Below are 27,148 nucleotides of genomic sequence, written 5' to 3'. Positions count from 1 at the left end.
AATAAAATACAATACAATAAAGAAGTGTAGGAGCCTCAAGAGGCTGACAGGCTTTTGAAAAGTTATTCTAGGGATTTTTACGGCTTAGCTCAGGGCGGCAGACACCAGCCTGAGACACAGCTGTGACACAGTCACTAACTTCAACTAAATTATATTCCGACCGGAGGAAAATCAAAACTACTATAATAATAATAATTTATCAAAGGCCTCACTTTGTGCCAGATCCTGTGCTAACTGCTTTGCACCAACTATCTCATTTAATCCTCACATCCCAAAGCTAGGTTACCGCTACTCTCCCCATTTTAAAGGTGAGGAGACGGAAGCAGAATGATGGCAATCTGCCTGGAATTCACAGAAGGATTCTCTATGTAATGACGTGACTTTTGGACAAGACTTAAAGGTTTAACACATTACAGTGAAGATGCAGATCCCAGTATCACAGAACGCGAAAAACACTGAGTCCTGCCAAGTGCATTAAAACACTAATTATGGATCCTCACAATCTCTTGGCCTGTTTTCTCAGAGGAGGGAAAACCCAGTGTGAAAAACCCTTGATGAGAGGTCTGCAGAGGAGGACTACGTCTGGTCTTTAAAGCCGGGAACTATCCCAGTAGCTTCGGAGTCAGTGGGCCCAGAGGAGGCCTTGAGCGTCTCTGTTCTTGGAAAAAGCCCCACAGGCTACACTTCCGTGCCCTTGGAGTTGGGCAGTTCAGTCATGCCCTACATCGGGACGTTTCAGTCAACAACGGGGGTCCCAGAAGATTAGTCCCATGTGGGCTAGGTGTGTAGGAGGCTCTGCCATCTAGGATTAGGAACTCCGTGGTGTTTGCACAGTCTCGAGATTGCCTGACTGTGACACACTCCTCAGAACTGATCCCCACTGTTAAGCAAAGCATGACTGGACTGCCTTAGATTCTCCACGGTTCCAGACCCTGCACTGTTTACATGACTGCACACGCAGAGGGCACCGTGTCTGAGGCAGAGAGCAGCTGGAATCACACAAGCTCTCGACAGAGAGTCAGGGAAAGGCGTGCTCTGCTTACACGACTCTCTACTTTTCTCTGTGTCTGAACCATTTCATAGCTAATCTGCTCTTTTTAACCGAACAGCTTTGCAGAAAAGAAAAAAAAAAAAAGGTTACCAACAAATACTAAACAAACCAATATAAACAATACATATTAAATAAGCCTAACCCTACTATGCTACTGAAAAGGCGTTTATTTCCCTGGGATAATTTTGACAGCATTAGATTGTTTTCCCAAGAGCAGCCAAGTCGAGGGAGATGATTTCGAATTCCACGGTGCTACAGATGCGGTCAGTAGCAACTGCAAGCTGGAAAGGAAACAAAGTTGGGTGTAATCCATTCAAGTTCACACGTTTCACCAGGGACAGCCTCCGAGCCTTTAAGACTTATGTATGCATTTATCCATTTATTTAATCAACCACTACTAACGCCTACTACAGGCCAGACGCTGCTCTAAGTCCTTTACGGCTATGAAATATCCTCTCACCTTTACACTCACCTATGGAGTGTGTATGATAATCATCCCCGTTTGACAGATCAGGAAACTGACACACAGAATGGTACGGTAACTTGCCCAAGTTCACACAGCCCGTAGGTGGCAGAGCTAGGACCCATTTGACAGAGTCTGGCTCCAGAGTCCACGCTCCGAATCACCACGCTTAGTCTCCAAAAACCTATAGAAAGCGCCAGCCTTAACCGAAAAGTTTTGTCTTCCCCACCCTACAGTCCCTACGCGGCCCCAGGCTCCAGGGCACTCTTTCAGCTCCTCTGACAGGCCATCCTCCTCCCTTGCCCCGTCCCAACGCTCTCCCGCACAAGTCCTCCTTTGCTTTTAGGCATCTGCTCTCAGCTTAAACATCACTGCCTAAGTCACAAAGTCTAACAGTAAATGCCGTATTTCTCAGCACTCAACACAGAATTGCTTTTACGTATCTCCTAGGTAATTAGTTGCTGCCTATCTGTCCTTTCCAACTAGGCTGCGAGGTCCAGTACGTCAAACACCCTGTCAGTCTTGCCCACCAAGTGTCCAGACCACTGAACACGCACCGACCCGAGGAAAGGAAGTCCCGAAGTCAACTCTCCAGACTTTCTGTGGAAGGAGGGAACGAACGGAGCACCCTCCAGCCTCACGCTTTCTTTGCCAGACTTTCAAGTGTGGGACACACACCTGTGCTCACAATGCTCCCCGGACAGCCCCCACTGCACCCCCAACAGGTAGACTTCTGCCCAGTCAAGGCCTTTGGAAAGCACTGGCTCTGCACACGAATATTATGCGGCCCTCGACAGGCCACTTCCCCTGAACCGGCCTGAGCTTCAGGGCCACGACAGGCTTCGTGAAAACCCCAACGGAACGTAGCCTCGAAAAGAGGGAGACCTGCACCCCTCAGAACGCATCGAGACCAGTGTCGTTACCGACGTCGCGTCTGGCCTTCCAAGAAGCCGAGACCACGGGCGCCGCTTCAGCGCCCGACTCCCGGGCACCGCATGCCCAGGCTGGCCCCTGGGCAGGTGCCCGGCACACACCGCCCGTTCCACGAACGCGTGAAGCGCACGAAGAGACCCCCTCGCTGCCCGCGCCGCACAGCTGTCCCGCGGCCTGACGGGCACCTCTCGGCGCACAAGCCTATTCCTCAGGGACACGCTCGCCTCCCACCAGCCCCCAGGCCCACGCCCCCAGCTACCTCTCCCAGATGGAATCCTCTTCGCAGGCGCCCTGGTCGTCCGTGTCCGGCGAGCAGGAAGAGCGGGAGCTGAAGCAGTGCCTCCTCAGGCTAGCGGCCGTGGCTGTGGAGGGCCCGGGCTGCTGTGCCCAGCGGGGACACGGAGCGGCGTCCAGGGACGCCGGGGGAACGGGCGAGCCCGGCCCGGGAGAGAGCAGCACAGCGCGGCCGGACTCCGCCGGGCTTGGCTCTGGGCAGGCAGGCGCGGCTCGCAGACGCCTCCCCGGACGGCGGCCCAGCAGCCGTGCGCGCTCCCCGCGCGCGCGCGCGCCGCCGCCCAGAGGCTCCCTGGCCGCTGCCCCGCCCCCCCCCCCCCTCAGGCGGTGGACTGCGGACAGGGACAGGGACACCCTCCTGGGAGAACTCCTGGGGCCCCGCCCACACGCTCGCTCTCGGGGAACTGCAGCCTCCTCGGGTCTGACTGCAATGCCACACCCGAAACCATGCAACGTCTAGAAGAAAACATAGGCAGTATGCCCTTTGACAGCAGTCTTAGCAGCCTACTTTCAAGTACCATGTCTGACTGGGCAATGGAAACAAAGTACAAAATGAACAAACGGGACTACATCAAAGTGAAAAAAAATCTTCTGCACGGCAAAGGAAACCATCCACAAAACCAAAACACAACCTAACAACTGGGAGAAGATACTTGCAAACCATATATCGGATAAGGGGTTTATATCCAAAACACAGAAAGAACTCCGACAGCTCAACAACAACAAAAAATCAACAACCCGATTAAAAAGACGGGCAAAAGATCTGAGCAGTGACTTCTCCAAAGAAGGTATACGGATGGCCAACAGGCATATGGAAAGGGGCTCAACATCATTAGCGATCAGAGGAAGGCAAATCAAAACTACAAGGAGAGGTCACCTTCCTCTGGTCAGAATGGCTCTAATTAACAAGACAGGAGACAAGTGTCGGAGAGGATGTGGAGAGCAGGGAACTCTCCTACACTGCTGGTGGGAGGGCAGACTGGTGCAGCCACTATGGAAAGCCGTATGGAGTATCCTCAGAAAACTAAGAATACATCTACCATATGTATGATCCAGCTAGCCCACTGCTGGGTATTCATCCAAAGAACTGGAAAACACCAATGCAGAAAGACACATGCACCCCTAGGTTCACTGCAGCATTATTCACAACAGCCAAAACTTGGAAGCAACCTAGGTGCCCATCAAGGGAAGTATGGATAGAGAAGATGTGGTATGTATACACAATGGAATGCCACTCGGCCCTAAGAAACGATGAGATCCGGCCATTTGTGACAACGTGGATGGACCTTGAGGGTATTATGTGAAGTGAAATAAATCAGAGGGAGAAAGTCAAACACCGTGTGATCTCACTCATGAGTACATGATAAAAACAATGACGAACACGCACAGAGCAACGGAGATTGGATTGGTGGTTACCGTAGGGGGAGGGGGGGGAGGGGAGAGAGCCAAAGGGGCGATGAGGCTCACATGTGAGGTGACGGACTATAATTAGTTTTTGGGCGGTGAACACGACGTAATCTACACAGAATTCGAAATGTATTACAACGTACCTCTGGAAAGCTACGTGATGTTAGAATCCACTGTCACTGCAATAAAGTAAAATAAAACAAAATAAAACAAAATAAAATAAAGAAGTGTAGGAGCCTCAAGAGGCTAACAGGCTTTTGCAAAGTTATTCTAGGGATTTTTACGGCTTGGCTCAGGGCGGCAGACACCAGCCTGAGACACAGCTGTGACACAGCCACTAACTTCAACTCAACGATATTCCGACTGGAGGGAAGTCAAAACTACTGTAATCATCATTTATTGAAGGCTTCACTTTGTGCCAGATCCTGCGCCGACTGCTTTGCACCAACTGTCTCATTTGATCCTCACATCCAAAAGGCAGGTTACCGTTATTCTCCCCATTGTAAAGGTGAGGAGAGGAGGCGGAAGCAGAAAGATGGCAACCTGCCTGGAATTCACAGAAGGATTCTCTAGGTAATGACATGACTTTTGGACAAGACTTAAAGGTTTAACACATGACAGTGAAGGCGCAGATCCCGGTATCACAGAACGTGAAAAACACTGAGTCCTGCCAAATGGATTAAAACACTAACTATGGATCCTCACAATCTCTTGGCCTGTTTTTTCAGGTGAGGGAAAACCCGGTGTGAAAAACCGTTTAGGAACCTTGTATAGGCTCTCAGTGAACTGTAATTTTAATTTTCAACCTGGCAATAAAGCAGTAGACATCAAATTTCTCTTTCTTTCTGCTTTCTGAGGAATTAACTGCTTCTGTAATTCAGCCACTGTGCATACCTTCCTTGATTTCCCCTCCTTTCCATATGCTCCTTCAAGTATTTTTCAAATGTACATGAATTCTGTGTTGTTTTTTATTAGTGTGATGGCAACAATCAGAAGATTTTTGAATATCATCTTACTTTGACGTTTAGCCTGGAAGCCACCACTTCTCCCGTTGGTGTAAGTATGGGAACATTTTCGCAAATAATTGCATGATCCACATCAATAACTTCTCCTATAAGTTAAGGAACGACTTAAGTTACAAAAGCTAACACACGTTATTCTTAACTACGTAAATAACTTAAAGTATAATGCAACATAGATAAATTCGTTATAAAGATAATTCACAGTAACAAATCAGAAAACCAAGTGAAATATAGATATCTATATCTAAAGAAAAGTTTAACGTAAATTTGGACATTTTGACACATCTACTTGGAAAATCTTTCTCAGAAACATTACTTACCAATAATCTAATGTCAACATCATAATGAGAGCAAAGCTAAACTCTATCTGATATAACCCAGCCATACTCTTTACAACTACTTGTTTCTCTATATTAACCTTTCTTACAGAAAAAACACGGTGCCCCAGAAAGGGAATTAAGACATTTATATATAATTTTTAAAAATATGATAACCAAATAAGTTTAAAAACATAGGATGATGAAGAACAATATGACATTAGTTCTAATTCTGTTATTTGATTTTTAAAAGCAAACAATTCATTCTGCCATATGTGCAGTTTCCAAAAATAATTCTAGAAATTTTGTTCTAAATAAAGGTACCAATTTTTTTTTAATGGTAATGTTAGTCACCACTCCTCAAACTGCAATACTAAGTTTAGGAATAACTATTTAAATAAATAAATGTTGGTTTCTTTTATATGTTAAAGACTAGCTTCTAAAAAACTTTAGTTCTGTTGATAAACACTTAAATACAGGAAAAATACAAAAACATTTGAGTCTAATACCTTTGATTTCCAACGTATCACTGAGGGATAATTCTATGTTAGCTCCATTCTTGCTATGGTTTTCAGACTCTTGCATGGCAGCAGTTCTCTTATAAATGCCTCTTTTCACTTCATTAAAGACCCAAAACATATTGTACACTCGAGCAGTATAGCCTGCTAATTCAGTGATCTAAAAGCAACACAGAGAAATAAAATAGAGTTAATATACTCAAGACAGACTTAAAAAAATATGCAATCATATAAGCTTTTTGATTTAATGTTAAAGATCCTATTTTATTATACATGAAAAATAAATAACATATCTGATAACTAAAACAAGTAACGGTAAAAAGCTTATCAAGAGAGCAACATAGCAACGTGTCAATGTAAGTTTGATTGGGATTATAAAACACATAAAAAATTATTCATTCAAGTCACGGTTAAAAACAAAATGTAAAGATTTCAGAATATTAGTGAGACTTAAAAATCTTTGGTCAAGGGGCTGGCCCCACGGCCAAGTGGTTAAGTTTTCACGCTCCACTTCAGCCGCCCAGGGTTTTGCCAGTTTGGATCCTGGGTGCAGACCTAGCACCGCTCATCAAGCCGTGCTGAGGTAGCATCGCACATAGCAGAACCAGAAGGACCTACAACTAGAATATACACTGTGTACTGGGGGGCTTTGGAGAGAAGGGAAAAAAAAGATTGGCAGCAGATGTTGGCTCAGGTACCGATCTTAAAAAAAAGCAAATCTTTTGGGGCCAGCCCCGGGGCCGAGTGGTTAAGTTTGTGCGCTCTGCTTCAGCGGCCTAGGGTTCACCAGTTGGAATCCTGGGCACAGACACGGCACTGCTCATGAAGCCATGCTGAGGCAGCGTTCCACATAGCACAACTAGAAGGACCCACAACTGAAAATACACAGCTATGTACGGGGGGCGTTGGGCAGAAAAAGGAAAAAATAAAATCTTCATAAATAAATAAATCTTTAGTCAAATTTCTGATTTGACTCGTTTAAATGACAGATTTCATTTCCAGAAAATTAGAAATTTTGTGAAAAGCTTAAGTTCATTCAATGAAATTATGATCCTTTCTTTTGATATCTTTTTTCAATTTAAAATAGGTTTTAAATAGAAGAAAAATACATATTTTTCTTATTAGAAATGAATGTTTCTGAGTCAAATTGATTGTCAAAATTCCTAAGCTTGGCAGAGAAAATATCCCTGCTAGAGGATACCAAAATTGGAAGTGAGCTCAGTGAAAAGCTTCAACTCCTTTTCAGTCCAAATTCCACAATTCAGCTTCTTTTCAAGCCAAACATGATTTATATGCCCAAAGAAAAACATTAAATATGACTTTTTTCTAGGTGAGATTAAAGATAAGATGAGACAAATCTCTGCTTTAGTCCATAAGGCTCAATAGAGTGGTACCTTGCTCCTATCCTGCCAGTGATCCAATTTAGGCTGAATCTCCTGCTGTTTTTCTATTAAAAGAACACCTTGTTGTCAGGGTACTGTGAAAGGTGACTCATCTCCTGTCAAGACCATCTTTCTCAGTGAAAAGGAAAGCACAAAAACCATTCCCTTACAGAAATGTTTACTAGGAAACTGGAACCAGTAAGCGAGGCAGGTCACTAGTAAATGTCTCTTAAACAATAAATTGTGGAATAATACAACAATGCTGACATTTGTGTAAGATTTTTGTGTGTGCAAAACAAGCAGTAAAAGAGTGCATATTACTGTCAAAAGCTTTCTACCGTGTTTCTACTGTGTGAGAGGTCTGTAGCTGGATTAGTATCGCATTTCTATATGTTAATGCTATAGCTATTTAAAGGGTAATTTCTCAAATGTTATCCACAAAAATCTCCTGAGTTCTCAAGCAGAGGAAAACAGAGCTAAGGATTAACAAAATATGGATTCAAAAGAAACCTGGCTAAATATATTTGCATAAAAAAATAAAAAGTCCAAAACCAAATGTAGAGGTCAATTAAAGAAAAGCAGGAGGCAAGGAGTTAGTAGACCAGGATGCAGGGTGGAGTGGGCGCCAAGAGTGTCTGAAAAAACCTGAGAATGTGACTGTGGACAAATTACTTTGGGATATAAGACAGGGGGTTTGCCCTTGAACTCTAACTCTAAAAAGGACCCTTGCTCCCTCTGGAGCTAGCAGAGAATGCATGATGCTTTCATGTGCTGTCATAGCAGCAATAAGATTCTTTAGAAGTGAACATTCTGTGATTCAAAGCACAGTCAGCCAAAATAAAGCAAAATGCAATCAGTCTTTGTGTCGGAGACAATGTAGAAAAACTAATTGATATTCTTTCTGTGACTTAGATACCAAAGTATTTTAATGTGAGATGGCTAAAATTTTGATTTTTCATTTAATTTTAATAAGTAATTTATTAATCAAAAAACCTATCCTCAAAACTGTGTCTTCAGATTATCAAAATTACTATTTGAAAAATTTTTTTAAATTGAGTTGGTTTGGTACGTGGCCCTAAACAACTGGTTTTACTTTTATTTTTTTAACCCAATTCAAGAAATCAGTTGTTGAATGAGACTGAAAAGTTTTGTGGGTAAATCACAAACTTTGTAACTCTTTTATATGGCTTATTCGAGGCTGATTTAATAGGCAGCTAAATTTATAAAGATGCTCTGGCAATTTATATTGATACAAAAGCCACAAGAGTAATTAATAGTGAGGATGTCTGTCCATGGGAATATTATGTAACATCTGAACTGAATAAAATGATTTCCAGTCTTAACACTGTGATATCTGCAGGTCTTATTACCATTCTTTCAGCAAGTATTTATCGACCACGTACAACATTCCAAGCATTAAAATGGATATTCAGAATGTAAAGCTGAGTAAGACAGTTCCTGCTTTCCACTCAGGGCCTGGTGCAGGGGATAGTCAATTACAATGTGGTAAAGCACCAGGTGTACTGTGAACACAGAGAAGGTAGAGCCAGACTCTGCAACGAAGGCGGAAAGAAGGTGGAATCACAAGAGGGTTTTAGAGGTGGTTGGTGAGGCTTGACTTGTCATGAAGGATGAGTAAAAGTTTGCAAGGTATATAAGTAATATTATTGGCTAACATTTAGTGACTGCTTAATATGTATTGTTTTAAACATTCTACATGTATTAACTCACAACAACCCTACAAAGTCAATGCTATCATTATCCTTATTTCACAGATGATGAAACAGACACAGACAGGTTAAGGAATTTGAGTAAGTTCATATAATTTGTAAATACTGGAGCAAGAATTTAAATTTAGGCACTCTGGCTCCAGAATCCACACCTAGGGGTGTGGTTTTTTTTTTTTTAATTAAAAACAAATACATCATACTATAGACAGAAAAAGAGGAGTTATAATTGAAAGTGTAAAAATTAAAGGGTATTAGCAGCAATATACTTGGGAGGGCTGCCTTACTCTTAGCAATGTTTGGTAGAGAAAAATGTTTCCAAAATACTAAGTATATCTTGTACTTTACATTTTGCTTGATTTTCATATATCTTATTTTAATCAAATTGATGACGAGAAATGCAAGTACCTCTTTGTATGAAGACATAATCCTTTCAACAGCATCAGCTCCAGAGGCCAATAAAGTTCGAGCAGTACTAAAGGCTTCTGTCCGTTCACTAACCATAGCTTGTTTGGGGCCATCCTCTAGATCTAAAAGCAAATTACAAAACTATTGAGTTTTTTCAAGTAACTAAATGTTTTATTTTATACAGATGAAATTGTGGCCAAAACAACCACATGTAAATTTTTCATTAGTACCAGCAATTTCTTAGAAATTTAATGAATTATTGAAAATACAATATTTGTACGAGATTTTATTTAAAGCTTTCTTTTGTTTCATTATTTTTTTAGAAGGAGACTTGGAACAAAAGTAAGTCTATAGGAATTATGACTATTTTCACTTAGCATTCTTTTAACTTTTTCCAAATTCAACTCCCTGCCCTTATTACAGCTAGGCAATCAAATACTATGGATTTGGTCAATAAAATACTACTAATAGGAATACAAGCAAATATTTCTAGTGTAGTTCCTTTAATAGAAATGCAAGTTAGGTGACCCTCATAATCCAGCTTCTGTCTACCTGTTTCAACCAACCCTCACTCTACAGTCTAGCGGCAGCCCAAACATGCAATACTCTATTTATCCTCTGCTATTTGCATACATGATTTCTTCTGACTTCAATATACATCTCTTCCTTCTTTGTCTAGCTCTTTCTTCAAGAGTTAACTCTTTAGTAAAGGTTTCCCTGGAAACTTTTGCTGGCCTTTCCAATGGACTTTAAGTTTCTTAAGGGTCAAGAATGTGTGTTTTATTCTTTATTCCTAGTACTCAGCAGAGTCTCCAGCACATAGTACTCCTTAATGTGTATTGAATGGATGCATGGATGCACGGATGGGATGGATAGATGAATGAACATCCTAAATTACTGTCAATGCAGAATTACGGTTAAGAGGAGTCAGACTAGGTTTGAATCCAGGCTTTACTACTTATTGGCAGGTAGTAAGGTAAGTAGAACTTGCCACTTATCCTCTCCATGCCTATTTTCTCATTTGTAAATGAGGGAGACAATAATACTATCTCAAACAATTCTATCTCAAAGAGTTGTTTTAAGGTGAAATACAAATGAAGTGTTAGTCTAATCTATGGCCTATAATAAGTTCTCTAAATGTTAGCTGTTATTATTTTCTCTAGTTATTATCGCATATCTATTTAATTTAGTCTCATTCTTCAAAATTGTTCTCTCCAAGTCATTATTTTAATCTTTCCAACAATTTGAGTCTCTATCTGGCCCGTCTATAGATTATTTCCAAAGTTCTAAATTAAATGCTGAAAATTAATGAAGAAATTAGAGTGATATAGATAGTCATAGTCTAACTTTGATATTTATTGTTCTCTGACTTATCTCAGTGCAAAGGTTTTTTTTCTCCATATCAGTGCAAATATTTAACTTATGCCCTATTATGACTACCAGATAATTTCATATTTACTTGCTCACAGACAGCTCAGCTGGGTTTGAAAGAGATCCACGCATAATATAAGGTAAAATGCACTCAGCAGATATTTACTGAACACCTAGATATGCAAGAAATTAGGCAAGGTGCTATAGGACATGCAAGGATAAATGTGATTTTCAGACTCTTTCCTTAGGGAGCCTACAGTTTGGTAGGAGAGAGAAGATAAGTTCCCAAATAACTATGCAGGGCAGCCTATGAAGAGAGTCAATGGGAGGTGTTTAGAGGAGGCAAAGATCATTTCTTGCTGCAAGAGACAGGAAATGCTTCATGGAGGAGTAGACTGTGAGTGAGGCCTTGAAGACCACATATAATTTCAATAGATCATAAGTATAGTATAAGCAACAGGACAGAGAAGGGAAACTTCAAGCAATGCCAACTGAATGATAAACAGCTTGATCAAGTTACAGCATGGGTTGGTGTCAGGCACTGATTTCACCCGAGTATGAGAATCACCATGAGTTCATGGGGCCCTTTTACAATAGTCTAGGGGCCACCCGGTGGCCGAATGGTTAAGTTCCTGAGCTCCACTTTGGCAGCCCAGGGTTTCGCTGGTTGGGATCCTGGGCGCGGACATGGCACCGCTCAGCAGGCCACGCTGAGGTGGTGTCCCACATAGCACAGCCAGAGTCACTCACAACTAGAATATACAACTATGTACTGGGGGGTTTTGCGGAGGAGAAGAAGAAGAAGGAAAAAAAGAAGATTGGCAACAGTTGTTAGCTCAGGTGCCAATCTTTAAAAAAAAAAGAGGACAAATAGTCCAATGTGGTTCCTCCTAGCCCTACTATTGTCACTGCTCTAGAGGACTCCTGTTAGCCCCCTTGAAGTGAGTGAGTTTCCCTGAGGAATGAAAAAAGAAAGGCTTTGAGTGCTGGTATAAGTGAGGAGTGAAAAATGTGATTGAATAAATAGATTGGAAACAGAATGTAGATATTCTTACATTTAAATGTGTGACAAAATTTAGATAGACACAAAAAAATTACCGAAAGATTCTCAGCAAGCTACCAAAATAGTGAATTGCTGAATCAGTTAAAGCACTAAGAATAGTTTTGGCTCATAGAGAATCTGGCTGGTGATCTAAAATAATCATGGGATTTTATGAATTTGGGTTAAAAGCGGTTTAAATAGTAGCTTTTACTGACAGTCTCTGTTAAGAAGTAAAAACACTAGCACAGATGAACTGGTGTTTGACATGGCATGGTACTTTCCACGTCGCTTTAGCAGATTAATGCCTATTGGGTTTTCTTCGTGCTTTTAGCAACAAAATTACAAATAGCTCTGGACAGATTTCATTTGACTTTTATTCTACGGATTGTTCTTTGGAAAGTACTGTGAGAGCAGTGCCAGTAGTATTTTGCCATGCATACAACAGCCAACTGCATAGCCTCTGTGAGAAGGGTACATTCCTCAGTGTCAGAGATATAAATTCATGACCTAAAGCACTCACCTATTTTGTATCCCAGATCAACACATTTTATCTTCCTCACCAAATATTTTGAATACGTTGTCAAAAGTGCCTCACTTAAGGATTTAATATTTAACATTATATCTTCTCATTTTACTGCTATTTTCAGCTCTGCTAATAAAAGGATATATTGAAACACGGTCACATCTGTTGCTATTTCACTGAAAAGGTGAGAAAGGATTTAAAACTAAGGTTATGTAATACATTTGTCAAAACCCATAGAACTGTACAATACAAAGGGTGAATCCTAATGTAAACTATGGACTTCAGTTACTAATGTATAAATATTGGTTCATCAGTTATAACAAAGGTATCACATTAATACAAGATGTAAATAACAAGGGAAATTATGGGAGGAGGGGAAATTTGGGAACTGAACACTTTCTGCTCAATTTTTCTGTAAACCTAAAACTATTCTAAAGAAAATAGTCTATCAATTTTTTAAAAATTAAAAAAGCAGGCTACCCTTCTGTACTTTTTTCTTTGGACTTACAATCTGAGTTTATTTCTTGTCATTTATGTTTTATCTTTGCCACCTTGACAAATCTCAATCTTACCCTACCTCATACCATATATAAACATCAATTCTAACTGATGATCTTAATGTGAAATGAAAAACCAATAAATTTCTAGAAGATAAAATAGGAGAGGGCCGGCCCAGTGGTGCAGCGGTTAAGTTGGCACGTTCTGCTTCTCGATGGCCTGGGGTTCGCTGGCTCGGATCCCGGGTACAGACATGGCACCGCTTGGCAAACGCCATGCTGTGGTAGGCGTCCCATGTATAAAGTAGAGGAAGATGGGCATGGATGTTAGCTCAGGGCTAGTCTTCCTCAGAAAAAAAAAGAGGAGGATTGGCAGTAGTTAGCTCAGGGCTAATCTTCCTCAAAAAAAAAAAAAATAGGAGAATAACTCTATGACTTTGGGTGACGCAAATATTTCTTAAACAGGACAAAAAAAGCACTAACAACAAAGAAAATGATTGATAAATTGAACTATCTTAAAATTATGAACTTCTCTTAGACACTTAAGAGACTGAAAAGGCAAGAATAGAGTGGGAAAAGAGATTTGAGTGTGTGTGTGTGCGTGTGTGTGTGTGTGTGTGTGTGTATCTGACAAACTACTCATTACAGAATACACAAGAGCTTTACAAATGAACAAGCAAAAACCAGATAAGCCAGTTTAAAAATGAAGAAAAAACTTATCGGTACTTCATAAAAAAGGCTATCCAAGTAGCCAATAAACAAATGAAAAGTGCTTAACCTCCTCAGTCATCAGAGAAATGCAAATTAAAACTACAATGAAGCACGCTTATACACTCATAAGAATGCCTAAAAGGAAAAAGACTCACATCAAACATTGACAAAGATGTGGAGCAACTAAAACTCTCATACGTACTGCATGATACTATTTATATAAGGCTCAAAACCCAGCAAATACTAATGAATGATCGGTAAAATGCCTGCCTTTGCTGTGGCATGGGGGCAGGGGCAGGAGGAAGTGGGGATGGGGGTAGGAGGTTGAAGATGAGGATAAGACTGGGAAGGGGTTTCTGGGATGGGAGCTTCTAGGATGAAGGTAAGGTTCTGTTTCTTCTCAGTGGTGCTTACGTGTATGGGTTGACTTTGTGACAGTTCACTGAGTGGTACACTAATGATTGTGCCGTTGTGGGCATGTATGTTATACTTTAAAAATTATAGCTCCTGACACGAATAGCTAATTACAGCTAAAAATTATGTCTTTGATATGTACTGATAATTACTGTGACAATAATTGGTCAACAAGAGAGTAGTCATATGTAAACTGACCCAAATACAAAATTATATTTCAACAATTTGGCATTTGAATATGAGACATACTCCTGCAGCAGGAGCTATGGAGATCATCTTGTTGGAAGTACATTTTAGGAATAAAATATCACCCATGTTATGAGGGTTATGGTAGAGTTCAGTTCCATTCCTAAGAGTGCTTTCAGTTGCTACTTCTGATGTGCCACCTCACGTTAGCAGATCACCAACATGTGGACGCTACTGGCAGTGCTAGTGGCTTAGGTGCTCTCTTCACTGCCTGTCAGGTGTCTGTGATAAGGTCCGGCAAAAGGGACCTATAAGTAGCTTTCCCTGGCCTTGCCCAGAACTGCTTTTGATATGAAGAGAAGAAAAGTGGCCTATAATATTAAAAAATTGAGATACAGCTCCCAGGTAACTATTTTCTTGACATAATTTCAGTCTTTCTCTTAATACAAAGCAAAGAAAGGGGTAATGTCCTCTAAGAAAATATAATAGAAACTATATATAATTAACTATTTCAATGCCTCTATTTCAAGCATTAGCTCCCACGATTGCTTGGTCTCAAACTAAGTTAAGTCCCTTATAGACTAAGTTCCAATATAGCTAAATGGAGGTAGCGTGATGAAGGTAAGAAAAGTAACACACTAGGAATCACATAATGTCTTCTATCCTTAGTGCTTCCACTAACCATCTGTGTGCCCTGAGGCAAATCTGGGGCTCCAGACTAGATGACCTCTAAGCTCCTCGTATGAGTGAAAATGGCATGATTCCACATGCAATTTTGTAATGTGAACTTGAATATAAACATAATCCTGTCCTAACCATAAGATTTCACTTGAAGTTGTAGGTGGGTGGTATAACAAATCTACTACAAAACTATTTTTCTTTTCTCCTCCAAAAAAACTATGCAGGCTCTTCCTCCTATCTGCACTTTTACCTCTGACTTCCTAATCACTTTTAAATGTCTTGCTCTCTTAACAACAATAATCGTGCCAGCAAATGTCTATTGAGCATTTTTGATGAAGCAGGCATTGTTCTAAGTTTTACACATGTACTCTTCTTTAATCCTCCTAACAACCCTGCTATAATTTCTCCCATTTCAGAAATGAGGAAATTGAAGCACAAGCAGGTTAAATGACTTGCCCATAGTCATAGCCTAGTAAGCAAAAGAGTAAGCATTTGAACCCAGGCAATCTGATGCCAGAGCCCACATGGTAAGAATAGAATAAATATTAACAATGATCCACCTGAATTCTTACTACTTGCTGAGAACTGTTTCAAAGCACATTAAATACATTATATACAATTTCATAATTCTGTAAGATATATATTACTATACCTATGGTTAAGAGAGGAAAACTGAGGCATATAAAGTTTATGCAAATTTCTCAAGGATGGATAACTACTAAATAGCTGAGTCAAGATCTGAACAGTGGCCTGCTTCTTTATTGTATTGTCTTTTTTTCCTCTATCCTACTTTTTCTCCCTTTTCTCTTTGCCATTCTTCTCTCATTCACCCACTTTTTCCACCTAGTTTTGCTTTAAAATATACAGTATCATGTATTTAATTCATCTCTAACATAAGGGACAACTCAGGGCATAAGTGTAAATTAAGACTGAAGATTAGATTAGAATATATGATATGTAATTCCAAGACCTAAAGCCTCAAAGATATATCATTATTTAGAAAAAATAATTTTGTATGAGTAAAACGCTAACAATATTTTCATGTGTTAAATCATTGTAGGTCAAATGTCTTTAGTAAATACGTACAAACATTATAAGCGTATATATAGTAACATTAGAAATTACAGAAGATATTGAAGCACCTTCTCATAATAATGCTGTCATACGAATTTATTTTTTTCTTCTATGAAATTCTTATACTGCTTCTCTTTGTATAAAATCCTCTTTTGAAAAGAAGCTTTAAGAATTACTTTATTTTACTTGCATCACTGTGATTATCATAATTTCAATCTGAAATTTTAATGTTGTTTCTTTAATTTAATATGATATTTTCAGGATTTATTTTTAAATATCTTATTACATCACCCATAGAAATAAGATTGTTAGATTCTTTGCATACACTGTTTACTTCTTACTGGTCTCTGTGGGGTTAATTTGTCACCATTAATAGCTGCATTTTCTCTGCTCTATGTTGAATACTCTGGGGTTTTGTAATAAGACCCGTGCTTCCAAGCACTAAGAGAACTACACCATGATCTTGTCATTGGTGTTGTCTCTATACGTTATATACGAACCTTTTAAAACATCCATATACTTAGATCCACTATGAATATCTGATAATTTTGTTGTGTCTTACTAAAACTAATCTCAAGACCATAAATTTTTGTGTCATTTTTTTCTCCAATACTTTTTTGAAAAAGCAATTTATTTTATCTTATAATGAAAGGATTATGTCTAAAAATACTATTACTAACAACACCTTATTCAATATAAACTTTTTAAATGATTTTTTAAAAAATGAAACTTTGAAAACATAAAAATAGATAAAATTCAGTTTCCCAGTGGTCTAAACACAGTATTAGACAGTTGAGTTGTGGAGTATATTTGGTATATCTACAGTCTTATCACATGGGATTGACAAATTCCAATTTACTAAAATGAACAATTTTAGGTTAAGAATGACTGAAATTTGACAAGTTTTTTTGTAATAATTGGTTAAAGCATTGAAGCACTGTTTCAAAATATTAAAGTATAGGGTAATTCTTTTACTTGTTTTTATTAGATGACTTCAAACAAATAACTTAATTCTTAATTCTACACCAAAAATAGCCGTAAAATAGTGTGAATTCTGTTACCTTATTCTCAGTGTTGCCTTTTGTTTCCTAGGTAATAATTGTCACTCTGTATCAAGAACGTCAAGAGCATGCTCTGTACTTTATAAACATTATTCTGTTAAATCCTCCCAACAGTCCTCTGAAGTAGCCTTTCCAATTCTCCTTTTACAGATGAGGAAATGGAGGTTCAGAGTTTAATTAACATGACTAAGAGGATACAGGCAGGAAGAGGGAAAGCCAAGAGTTGAGCTAAGCTCTGTCTTACTACAAAGCCCATGCTTTTATTTAGTTACTTCAACACTAAGGCCAATTTTGACCAAGTGGTTTTTAAAGAGAAGGGGGAACGTTTTATTTTGGAGGAAGAGCAGAAAATGCTGCTACTTTAATTAACTCCCCTTTGTCTCTGCCCATTAAGACCCAAACTCCCATCTCAAGTATTACAGAACGTTTTAATATTGTTCTTGTTGTCCTTATCTTTCTTAGTTATCCCAAAGATGAAAAATGTTGGTAAAAACCACTGGGGTGGTGATAGCTAGAATTAGACAGGGGCAGCTTGACAACCCCTACCCCCACAATGCCACCAAATCATGCTACATAGGAGGTTTATCTATGTTACCTACAAGTAGAGGAGATCTCCTTCCATGGTGTGAAGCACTTCCTAAAACAATATTCCTAGTTGCCTAATGTAGTCAACCAACTCTTCAAATCACAAAACAGGGCAGATCCAGTTATAGAATATTTATAGACTAAATACATGGGATGTGCAGAACTGAAGTTTAAAACACATGGAGAGAACTTACACTGCTTTTCAAGATATTAATTTGAAATATCTCACAACTGGAAAGGACTTTTGAGCCACTTATCTCCTTTCACATTGCAGGTATTATTATTGGATGTTGCAAAGTCTGCCTTTGTTTCTGACCATTAATGACCACAGAAAAATGGCTACATATTCAGTTTCACTCACACAAAACCAGCAGTGACACCTTCAAGAGAAATAATCCTAAACATATATTGAAGATTAAGCATAAATGTCATTACCACCATCTGCAAAGCCAGTTGCAGTGATAATAGGTACAGCCACCATAATCAGTCCACTGCTGCTCCAAACATACTTCATCAAGAACTGCTCTATCATGATGTACCACAAACGTTTGGATAAAATGAGGTTCATCTGATCGGCTAAAGCTTTGTAACTTTTCTGGAGTTGCTTCATTTCCACCTATAGAGGGAAAAAGAGGCAAGAACCCAGCATGAGTTATAAAAGTAAATATTGTATGTCTGAAGGCTTTCTTTAAAGATAGGTACACATTATTTTGTTTTACTTAGTATAGTATGATCTATGATTCTAACAACTAAAAAATACAGATTAATATAAGAATGAGTCATTATTATTTAATTTGGTCACACCTATATTATTGAAAAAAACCCATGATGCTTAGTAAATATAAAGTACATGTCAGTGATTTATAATTTTTATTTCAAAATTACATGCATGAGGTTAAAATTAAACGATATTCTATAAGACATGAGTAAACAATGTTAGAACTTTATCCTTCTTGATCACACCAAAAATATTTGAAAATAAACACATGACACACATATGTGTAATTAGATTCCATTTTCGAACTAACTCAATTTGCTGGATTTTGTCTTAAATGCCGGAAGCCTACAGCATGGTATAATTTAAATCACTGAGTTCAATGATTCAAGAAGAATCACAAGTCAATATGACTAATACAACATATAAGGACAATTTTCAAGGGGGAGTAGAAGTCCTAAATTTGCTTTAAATTTTCTTCTTCAGATTCCTACTACTGTAAACGTTTGTCTTGATAACTAATGATGCTTCAAAAAGTAAATAATTCTGCTTGGGAATTAAAATACCATTTCAACTTAAGAATACCTGAATATTTCATTTGTACTAAGTCATTTGTATTAAGATTTCAGATGCATCACCTTAAAAAATTTGGTCGTATTTAATATTCTGAGGTTACTTCAATGCTCTGGAAGTTTATGTAATTAGGCTAACTATTTTAGGGATCTGCTTAATGTCGAAAATCTTTAGTATTCAGAAATAACGTTCTGAAATTCCTTTTCTCCTCCTCATTTCTTCTCTAATCTTAGCTTTTCTCTCAAAGCCAGACAAAATTTCATTTCACTGCCTCTTTTTATTTGTGTCAAACATGGTGCTGAACATTAACTAAGAGTTGGAAATGCCATTTGTGAGACACACTCTCCTGCACTTCTTAGGACTGAGGACCCTCCATTGCTGACCAGGCATGCAAAATTGTTAAACTTGTCTTTCATGTAAAAGGACAGGGTTTTTTTTCCTCTTAAAAACAAAGGGCCCTCAATAGTAACAACAAGAGAATACCATCCTAAATTTTCCATCTCAATGGACATGTGTTTACTCAGTTTCCAAACACATTTTCTTCTAATGTTCTACAACCAATTAGGATTTAAGTTTTAAGAAAATGCTTCAGAGATAATTCTGAGCATGTTTGGGTAACTGAGGCTAAGTAGACTGAGTGCTGAAAATTTTATTCTCATGAAACTTTAGAAAAGTTTGCACTCTATAATTCTTTAACAACTTGTGAGTAAAAAGGGTAAGGAAGCATACATTCTAGTACAGGTTTAGATGTCATCGGAGTCTAAAACGCTAAAGAAGTGGGTCCATCAACAGTACAACAGATGGTATCTAGCACTGCAGTGGCAGCTCGAACAGTCTCACATTTCACCCATCATCTTAATTTCTATCTTACCTTATGTCCTCTGTAAAAGGCAATTTCTTCAACCTTGGCTATAATTCTGGAGTGCACATACTGCAAACAGCCTTTTCTATGAGCTTCTTCAGCCACCAATTTACCAAATTTGGGAGAGCAGGCTTTCAACACTGTAGCAGTGGCATATACCACAAGCCCTGCTAATAGGGTGGGCCCAATTGGGCTAGCTCCTCTGGATGGAGCAGTCTGGATGAGCGTATAGGAGGTCAGGATTACATCTAAAATAGGTTTGGTCAGATTAGAATACAAGTGAGCCACAGATTGGGAGAACATCATAATATCCTCAGTAAGAGACTGGTCAGGGTTTGCCAGCCTCCCGTCCATACTGATCACCTTATAATAAGTCTGATTTGTAAAATAGGTTTCACAGGCATGGTCTACTAGGCGAGTTCTGAAGGCCAAAGCCAGTTTGCACTCCAGGTACCTTATCGCACTGTTCACAGAGGCAGCAGGGATGGCAATCATAAGCCACTTGAGTAATTTGATGATGAAAGCCAGTTTGCACTCCAGGTACCTTATCGCACTGTTCACAGAGGCAGCAGGGATGGCAATCATAAGCCACTTGATTAATATGATGATGAAAGCCCGAGGCTTCTTTTCCACAATGCTTTTCACGATTTGTCCATCCAGACCAGCCACATAGATAGACAGAAATGTTCTCGAGATCAGAGCCACCGAGTGGAGGCAGAGCCACCCTGTTTCAGTGGTCACAAGTTTTGGAAAGAGAATTTTCCGAAGTTCTAGTAGCTGTTTGAAAAAATCTGCATTCACTCCAGGCGAAGAATTTTTACAAGTGGTCTCGGTGCAATGCAGTATTTCTCTGTTCTCTGCAGTCGGGTAAGCTGCTTCTTTTCTCTTCCTGTGGCCAGATTGCTTTAAACGCCTGCTAATGATGGGATAGAGGGTTTTCAGAGCATATGCCGCAGCCACCAGGCAGGCAGCCCTTTTAGCAGCGCTAGATCTGGTCCATTTCATTAGATCAGCTGCTGCATTTAGCATATGTGTCATTTTCCCAATTACCCAAACCGGCTTCAAAAAGAATTGGTTTTAAAAGATCATGATCCACCAGAATCCCCAGCAAATGTTTCAGAAAGTCCTACAGGGTTCCATAGTCCGCAGCATTTCTTCTCTTCTTTTCTTAAATTTTGCTTTTGTTTTTTTCAATTTTGTTCTGCTGTGACAGGTGCAGCGGAGCTCAGACTCCACTGCACCTACTGAGGATGATTCCCTCAGAAGCTCAAGCTGCACTAAGCTGCCCCAAGCTCCTCCCTCACAGGCCCCTCATTGGCTGTGAGGATGGTGGGACCTTGGAATCCTCGCCGCTTCCCTTTGAACCTTGAAAATGAGGAGAAAGCAAAGCGAATTACATCCTTAGGCAGGAGTCCAAAGAGTTAAATGTCTATTTTGGGAAAGGTCGAATCAGGGCAGCTGCGGGCGACAAAACCTGCCCCAGCTACTGAGCATGCTCAGCGTCACTTAGAAACGCACAGAAGTTTCAGAATATACATCACTCCTCTAAGGTTTTAGTAGATACCACAAGGGGAAGAGCAGAAAGAAAAGGAAATTTCCAAGCGCTATAAAACGAGATGAGGCAGAAGGAGCTAGGGAGATGAGGGAGGAGGGGCAAGAGGACCAACATGAAATGAATGTGAAAAGGATATGGAATGAATGTGAAAGGGTATGGACTGAATCTGAAAGGGAGAGAGAGGAAAGAGACAAGCGGGAGGGACACTGGAGAAAGCAAACTATCAAATACTTAGATCTGTTTTTCAGTCCCATTTTATTTTATTTTTTCTGCCTGTGTTTCTCATGAAGTCCCAGAATCTATCAGACAAGTCGTAATTGAGGGCATATTTTGTAAATAAATAGGAGAGAAGTCTTCTGCATTATAGAAAATAGTTCTTTGCTATATCTCCATCTCTATGTTTACTTGTCCTTACAATAAAAATCTTCCAGCCCCACAACTGCTATTTTTAGCAATGGAGATCTGATGCACTGGTATTTATTTACAAGGTGACTATTGAATAAAAAAGAGCAGTGTTTCACTTCTACCACCCTCTTGCGTCCTTTAGATAGTTGTTACTTGGAGGTGTGTGACTTTATAACCTAAAGTTAACCATTTGGGAATCCAACTGGAGTTAGATGGTGGAAATAGCTTCTCTGGGACCTTTTTTGAGAGTTCTTTGTCTTTTGCAAACTTTTGTTTTGCTTGTTTTGTTTAGGCTTAGAGATAATCTATTGGCTACTTCCCACTTTGGTTATTTGATTCAAACAAAGAGTGTTAAAAAAATTTTCCCTACATCCCTAATAGAGGACTTAAACTGCTAAACAGTCAAGCAAAATTCTGCATACTTTTAAATATGTAAAATGTTTAGGTAAGGATGAGTGTGTTTTCGAATATGCAAAAGCATTTTTGCTTCCCCACACCCACCACCCCCCACAACATACATACACATTTCTAGTCAACTGGAAGCCTGGGAAGATATGCATTAAATTAGAACAGAGGTTGGCAAATTATAACCCAACCAGTGGGCCAAATTTGGCCTGCCACCTATTTTTTTATGGCCCTTGAGATAAGAACAGTTTTTACATTTTAAAATGGTTGAAAACACATCACAAGAATAATAATATTTTGTGGTGCATGAAAATTACATGAAATTTTTATTTCAGTGTCCATAAATAAAGTTTTATTGGAACACAGCCACACCCATTTATTTATTTACTTATTTTCTATGGCTTGCAAGCCACAGAGCCAGAGCTGGATAGATGAAACAGAGCCTAAAATATTCACTATCTGGCCCTCTTCAGAAGAAGTTTGCCAACCCTTGTGCTAGAATATAAAACCTGTTTCAGTGTTGAATGATCTTCATTATTCAGTTTACTGTGAATAAAGAACTATTCTCCTTTTCATAAGTAACAATAGCCTTAAACTTTTAAAACTCCTTTCCCATGTACCTATATGAATTTCAAGAATCATCACAGGTCTCTTTTCATTTGTTTGCATTCAATTCAGCAGACTGACTAATACATGAGTGGCAAATTCATGCAAATTTCTTTTATAGCTGACCATATTAGCAGCACAATCTATCATTCATTCCATTGAGACTTTCTAAGTCTGTATGTAGAGATCATAGTGTTATAGTGGTTATTTTCAAAATCTTTTATTCCTAATCTCACGTTTCTCACGTGTCAAAGTAAGGATCTCTTACCCTTATAAACTTTAATTCTTTATGTCACATCTCCTGACTGTGATAAGACAGGTGGAGGGCCAGGGTAAACTTAGCTGGGGGTGATAGGAGGATGTTCAGCCAGGCAGAACACTTACACAGAGGGTTACGCCGGTCAGCAAGCAGCTGGCAGTCGAGGCAAGTGGCCTGCATCACTGGCATAGGACAGCCACATCAGGGGAGGAGCAGGGCAGTGGGAAATCTAGAAGCAAAGAAGGTTAGAGATCAAATCAGGCCTGCACTTAGTTGTAGGTAGGTCAGTTTATCAACTGATAATGAAGCTAGGGTATAGGAACAAGCTTTTATTGGCTTGAGTGAAAGACTTGTTAGAATGAGGAAAATAATCAAGATAGAAAGACAGAAATTTGGTTACCGGAATTGTGGTGCAGGGAAGGTTGGAGGCCAGTTACTAGAACTGGGGAAAAGGTTAATGTGAGATTTGACCTAATGATGAGCCACTTAAGTACAGATGTAACTATCACCATTTTAATTCCACTCCCACCCTTCACTCTACCCTACCCCCAAGAGTCAGGGTTGGTCCTAGCATCTGAGACCAAGCTCAAGACTTCAGGGAAGGCAGAGGAAGAATTCAAGATGATAGGAAAACAGATACATAATTCCAGTTGGAAATATATGGTATTTAAGTAAGAAACTAAGAATGTCAAGATACTTCTTTCATTTTTTATATTGCCATGCAATTAAAGCAGAAAGAATGCTAATTTAGTTTGAATTTCAAACTAGGTGAGAAAAAAAGAGTGAAAAAAAGTCACTTGTTACTATAGTAAACATAATTCAGCCTAATTTCCACTCAATCTTCTCAACTTTACATGTGTTTACATGGGAAAGCATTAAAATTTTTCTTAAGAGAGGAGAAATAATCTTAAAAAAAAGATCTTGAAAATGAATGAAAGTTAAAAAATAAGCAATAATTATCAAATTACTCTGTTCTCAAGTGTGATACTCTCAATGTCAGTGTCACAGTGGACATTACCAACAACCATGGAAGAGCAGGATTAAATAGACTTTATATATATATTAGAGACTATATATATACACATATATTAGGAAAACTACATGCTTTCTAAACAGTAAAACATCAGAAATAAATTTTTATAATAAAGAGACCTACATATATAAGTATATGAATAAAAATGTATAATGTAGATAATATGTATTATGTGTTTAGATAGTAAATCACCAGAGAGTAAATAATTTTTAGCAGTAAAGACAAATTAAGGTTTAAGATTTGGGATGCATTTCCTTCTCAGCAAATGCTAAGTAGTATTTTATCTGTGCTGTATTCCTTTCTTGAACTGTTTCCTGACCCGAGATTACCTAATTGCCCTACTGGCCCTAAAATAGCACAGCATTTGACTCATTATCTACCAGTCATGCTAGCCTTATTCATGTGAGCCACAAACACAATGAAGATGAGATCTTAGGTCAATATTTCATCTGTTACAAATAACCACCTAATAACTGGTTCATAATGAAATGTCTTTTGCTGTGAAGGAAAACCCAGCAAATATCTTGTCTGAGGATGTATCTCATAGATTAATCTTTCCTTAGCCTAATTGACCACTTCCACTGCCTCTCTGTGACTGGAAGGAAAGCAGTGACTCTAGTCAGAGAGAAGACACGGTTCTATCCAGCTCCCACTTCTTGACTCTTCTCAACAGATTGGTCAACCTGTCCTTTATGTCTCTACCTATAGAATATATTTTAAAAGGTCAGTCAATCCTCTATAAAATTATTTTCCCCTTCTAGTTAATTTAGTTAATTTGTACCTGTTTCAAAATGTTGAAAGTAGGAAAGGCTAACGCACTGGGCCATTGCTTCTGACTCGACTGTATGGTTTAGTTACTGAAAAACGATGAGCTACTCCATGACGAAGACTAATTTGTTCTGAAATGCTATACTCACTTGGTTTAATTCAAACCAATGATAGATATACTTTGGTGAATTTTTGTGACAAAAATCAGTATTTCTATGATTAAACGATGTCTACCAGGGCACATAATCCTATTTTAGGCAACTATATTTTAGGCACTATTTCCCAATGAGTTAACAGAAAATGTATCATATTTGAAAATGAGAGGTTGCCCAGATTAAAAATCTGGAAAACAATCATGACAATTGGGGAAAAAAAACCATTTTGTGCATTTGTTTGGTACAGGAGATTTCTAGTTTCTAACCAAAATATCATAGAACAGTGTGTAAGATAAACATTTTGTGAGGATATACAAACATAACACAGAAACGATCACTAAAATCCAACTTTCGTTTTGAGATTTTTTTCGGTAAGGTGTTTAAAGTCTTTGGGTCTTTACAGCTAAACCCAGTTTTGATCAAGCTCTCTAAGAAACCCACAAAATGGTAAGTTACTACAGCGCAATATTTCTAATAAACAACTGTGTACTGAATATTGAAACTGCACGTGAAAGATATTTAAAGGATTTGGATGTGGAGTGATGTGGGAATGGAAACATCATCTTGAGGATTACGGATCCATATCTTTGTTCTTGCCTTCTTTTTCTCCCCTCAGTCTGTTCTTTGACCTAAAAAGAAAAAGGCTGAGACCTACACCAAAGTAAATAAAACTATGGTGGGGGTGGTTTCAAACACTAACCCTGCGGCCACAGCCCGACACTTGATTTCTTGAGGGTTCCTTCGCCCGACCGGTTGAAACTGCTGTGTTCTTCCTCCTTCGGACGCGCTGCTTTCCCACGGCGTCCCCTGCGGCCCTATCAGGACAGCGTCGCCGCAGAAACCGCAGAGGCTGCCGGGAGACGCGGAAGGAGCCTAACCAGGCCGCAAAGGCTGTAGGGAGGCTGGGCTATAGGTCCGTGGGCCGGAGAGGAGCGGGCTGAAACCGAGGAAGCTGTGGCTTAGCCCTGAACGGAGCCGTCTGAAGTGCAGCTGTCAGAACCCCAGTGTCTTCTCAGAAGTTTTGGGGAGATGAACTGGGTCGGGGGCTCCAGGTGAGTCGTGCTGCTGGAGCTTGAGACTGTAGCCTTGCGTCCCTGGACGTGCATTCCCGTCATGGCGCCTCTTTCCTAGGCCTCGGAGGGGAGGGCACAGCCTTGCCTGGGGGCAACTTGTTAGGAGAGGTCTTTTAATCTTCCCCAAGCCGGGGGACCCTAGCGCCATGTCTCTGCTCTTAAACCGAAAGCAGCTCAGCTTTTCCCCCACTGTCTTTCCAAAAGCTTCACATGTGGGGCCCGCCGTGGGTGAGGTTCTCTGCTCTCCCTCCCCCGCCTCCCGGGTCCTCCTCCTCTAATGAGACCTCTGAGCAGCTGAGCCCTCTTCTCGCCCCTGCTTCTCCCTTTTTGAAGGGATTTCTTTGCGTCAATATATCGTCTTTGCACAAATTTGTAAGGCGTTATGGAAGAGGCCATTCCCTGCTGCCCTTAAATCCATTGGTGGGGGCTCGTATCCACCATAAATCCAATTTAGTTTGTTTTTGCAAGGGAGGGAAAGTGAAGCGTTTTTTGCTTTAACTTACAAGAGAATTTGCAATTTGTTTTGTATTTAGAATTGATCACATAAAGGAGGATGAGTTGACAATTTAGCTTTATGTAACCTGTTCATTGCTGTTGACCTTCAAGTCCACTAGGATGGAAATCATGTGGGCCTGTAATTTCGTTTGATCAAATTCCCTGACGAAAAGAATTGTTTTGATTGAAACATTAAGCCATTAAATACAATTTTTGTCACAAGTAGACCCAGGACAGTGATGATATGGTTAGAATATAACACATTTAAATTATTAGGAATTTTATAAGAGGAAAGACAGCTTTTGTGTTCAAGTATTGTAACGATGTCTGATAATTTTAGCAATAGCATTTATCCTGTTGAAGATATGTTAGCATCGTATTTTAGAAGTTTATCTGATTTATTCCTAGCTAATGTTCTAGCATCATGCTTCCACTTTGGAGAAAAGTGAAAACTCACTTACAAACGTCACACAATTTAGTTGATACATGATTATAATTTGATGTTTTTGAATTCTTTAAAATGTGAATATTAAATGAGATAGAAAATCATCTTACAAACGCTTAAGCAGTATTAAAA

General features: G+C 39.4%; 1 protein-coding gene and 1 pseudogene across 1 annotated transcript; one reads left to right on the top strand and one right to left on the bottom strand.

The window, feature by feature from the left end:
- Positions 1-1,200: 1,200 nt before the first annotated feature.
- Positions 1,201-25,855, bottom strand: LOC138919744 (ATP-binding cassette sub-family D member 2-like). Its single transcript, XM_070246017.1, has 9 exons — positions 25,704-25,855; positions 23,173-23,276; positions 19,827-21,182; positions 18,103-18,283; positions 9,523-9,644; positions 5,997-6,165; positions 5,165-5,259; positions 4,292-4,327; positions 1,201-1,332 (listed from the first exon to the last, which is right to left on the bottom strand). The coding sequence occupies exons 3-8, from the start codon at positions 20,853-20,855 to the stop codon at positions 4,325-4,327; spliced, it is 1,599 nt and encodes a 532-aa protein (XP_070102118.1). The 5' UTR covers positions 20,856-21,182; positions 23,173-23,276; positions 25,704-25,855; the 3' UTR covers positions 1,201-1,332; positions 4,292-4,324.
- A 31-nt stretch (positions 25,856-25,886) lies between these two features.
- Positions 25,887-27,148, top strand: part of LOC138919745 (regulator of DNA class I crossover intermediates 1-like) — an 85,103-nt pseudogene continuing 83,841 nt past the window's right edge.

Source organism: Equus caballus, chromosome 21 (assembly GCF_041296265.1).
Source record: "Equus caballus isolate H_3958 breed thoroughbred chromosome 21, TB-T2T, whole genome shotgun sequence".
NCBI lineage: Eukaryota > Metazoa > Chordata > Mammalia > Perissodactyla > Equidae > Equus > Equus caballus.
The sequence above is the reverse complement of the archived record's forward strand: the minus strand, read 5'-3'. Positions and strand labels throughout refer to the sequence as shown.

What these genes read in the sequence shown, in the direction of transcription:
- LOC138919744 (XM_070246017.1), bottom strand. Translation starts at nt 20,855, where the DNA reads ATGACACATATGCTAAATGCAGCAGCTGATCTAATGAAATGGACCAGA. An exon ending in AACTGGCTTTGCAGATGGTG is followed by an intron (nt 9,645 to 18,102) that starts GTAATGACATTT and finishes ATTTGCTTTTAG; the next exon opens with ATCTAGAGGATGGCCCCAAA. An exon ending in TGATACGTTGGAAATCAAAG is followed by an intron (nt 5,260 to 5,996) that starts GTATTAGACTCA and finishes CTTAACTTATAG; the next exon opens with GAGAAGTTATTGATGTGGAT.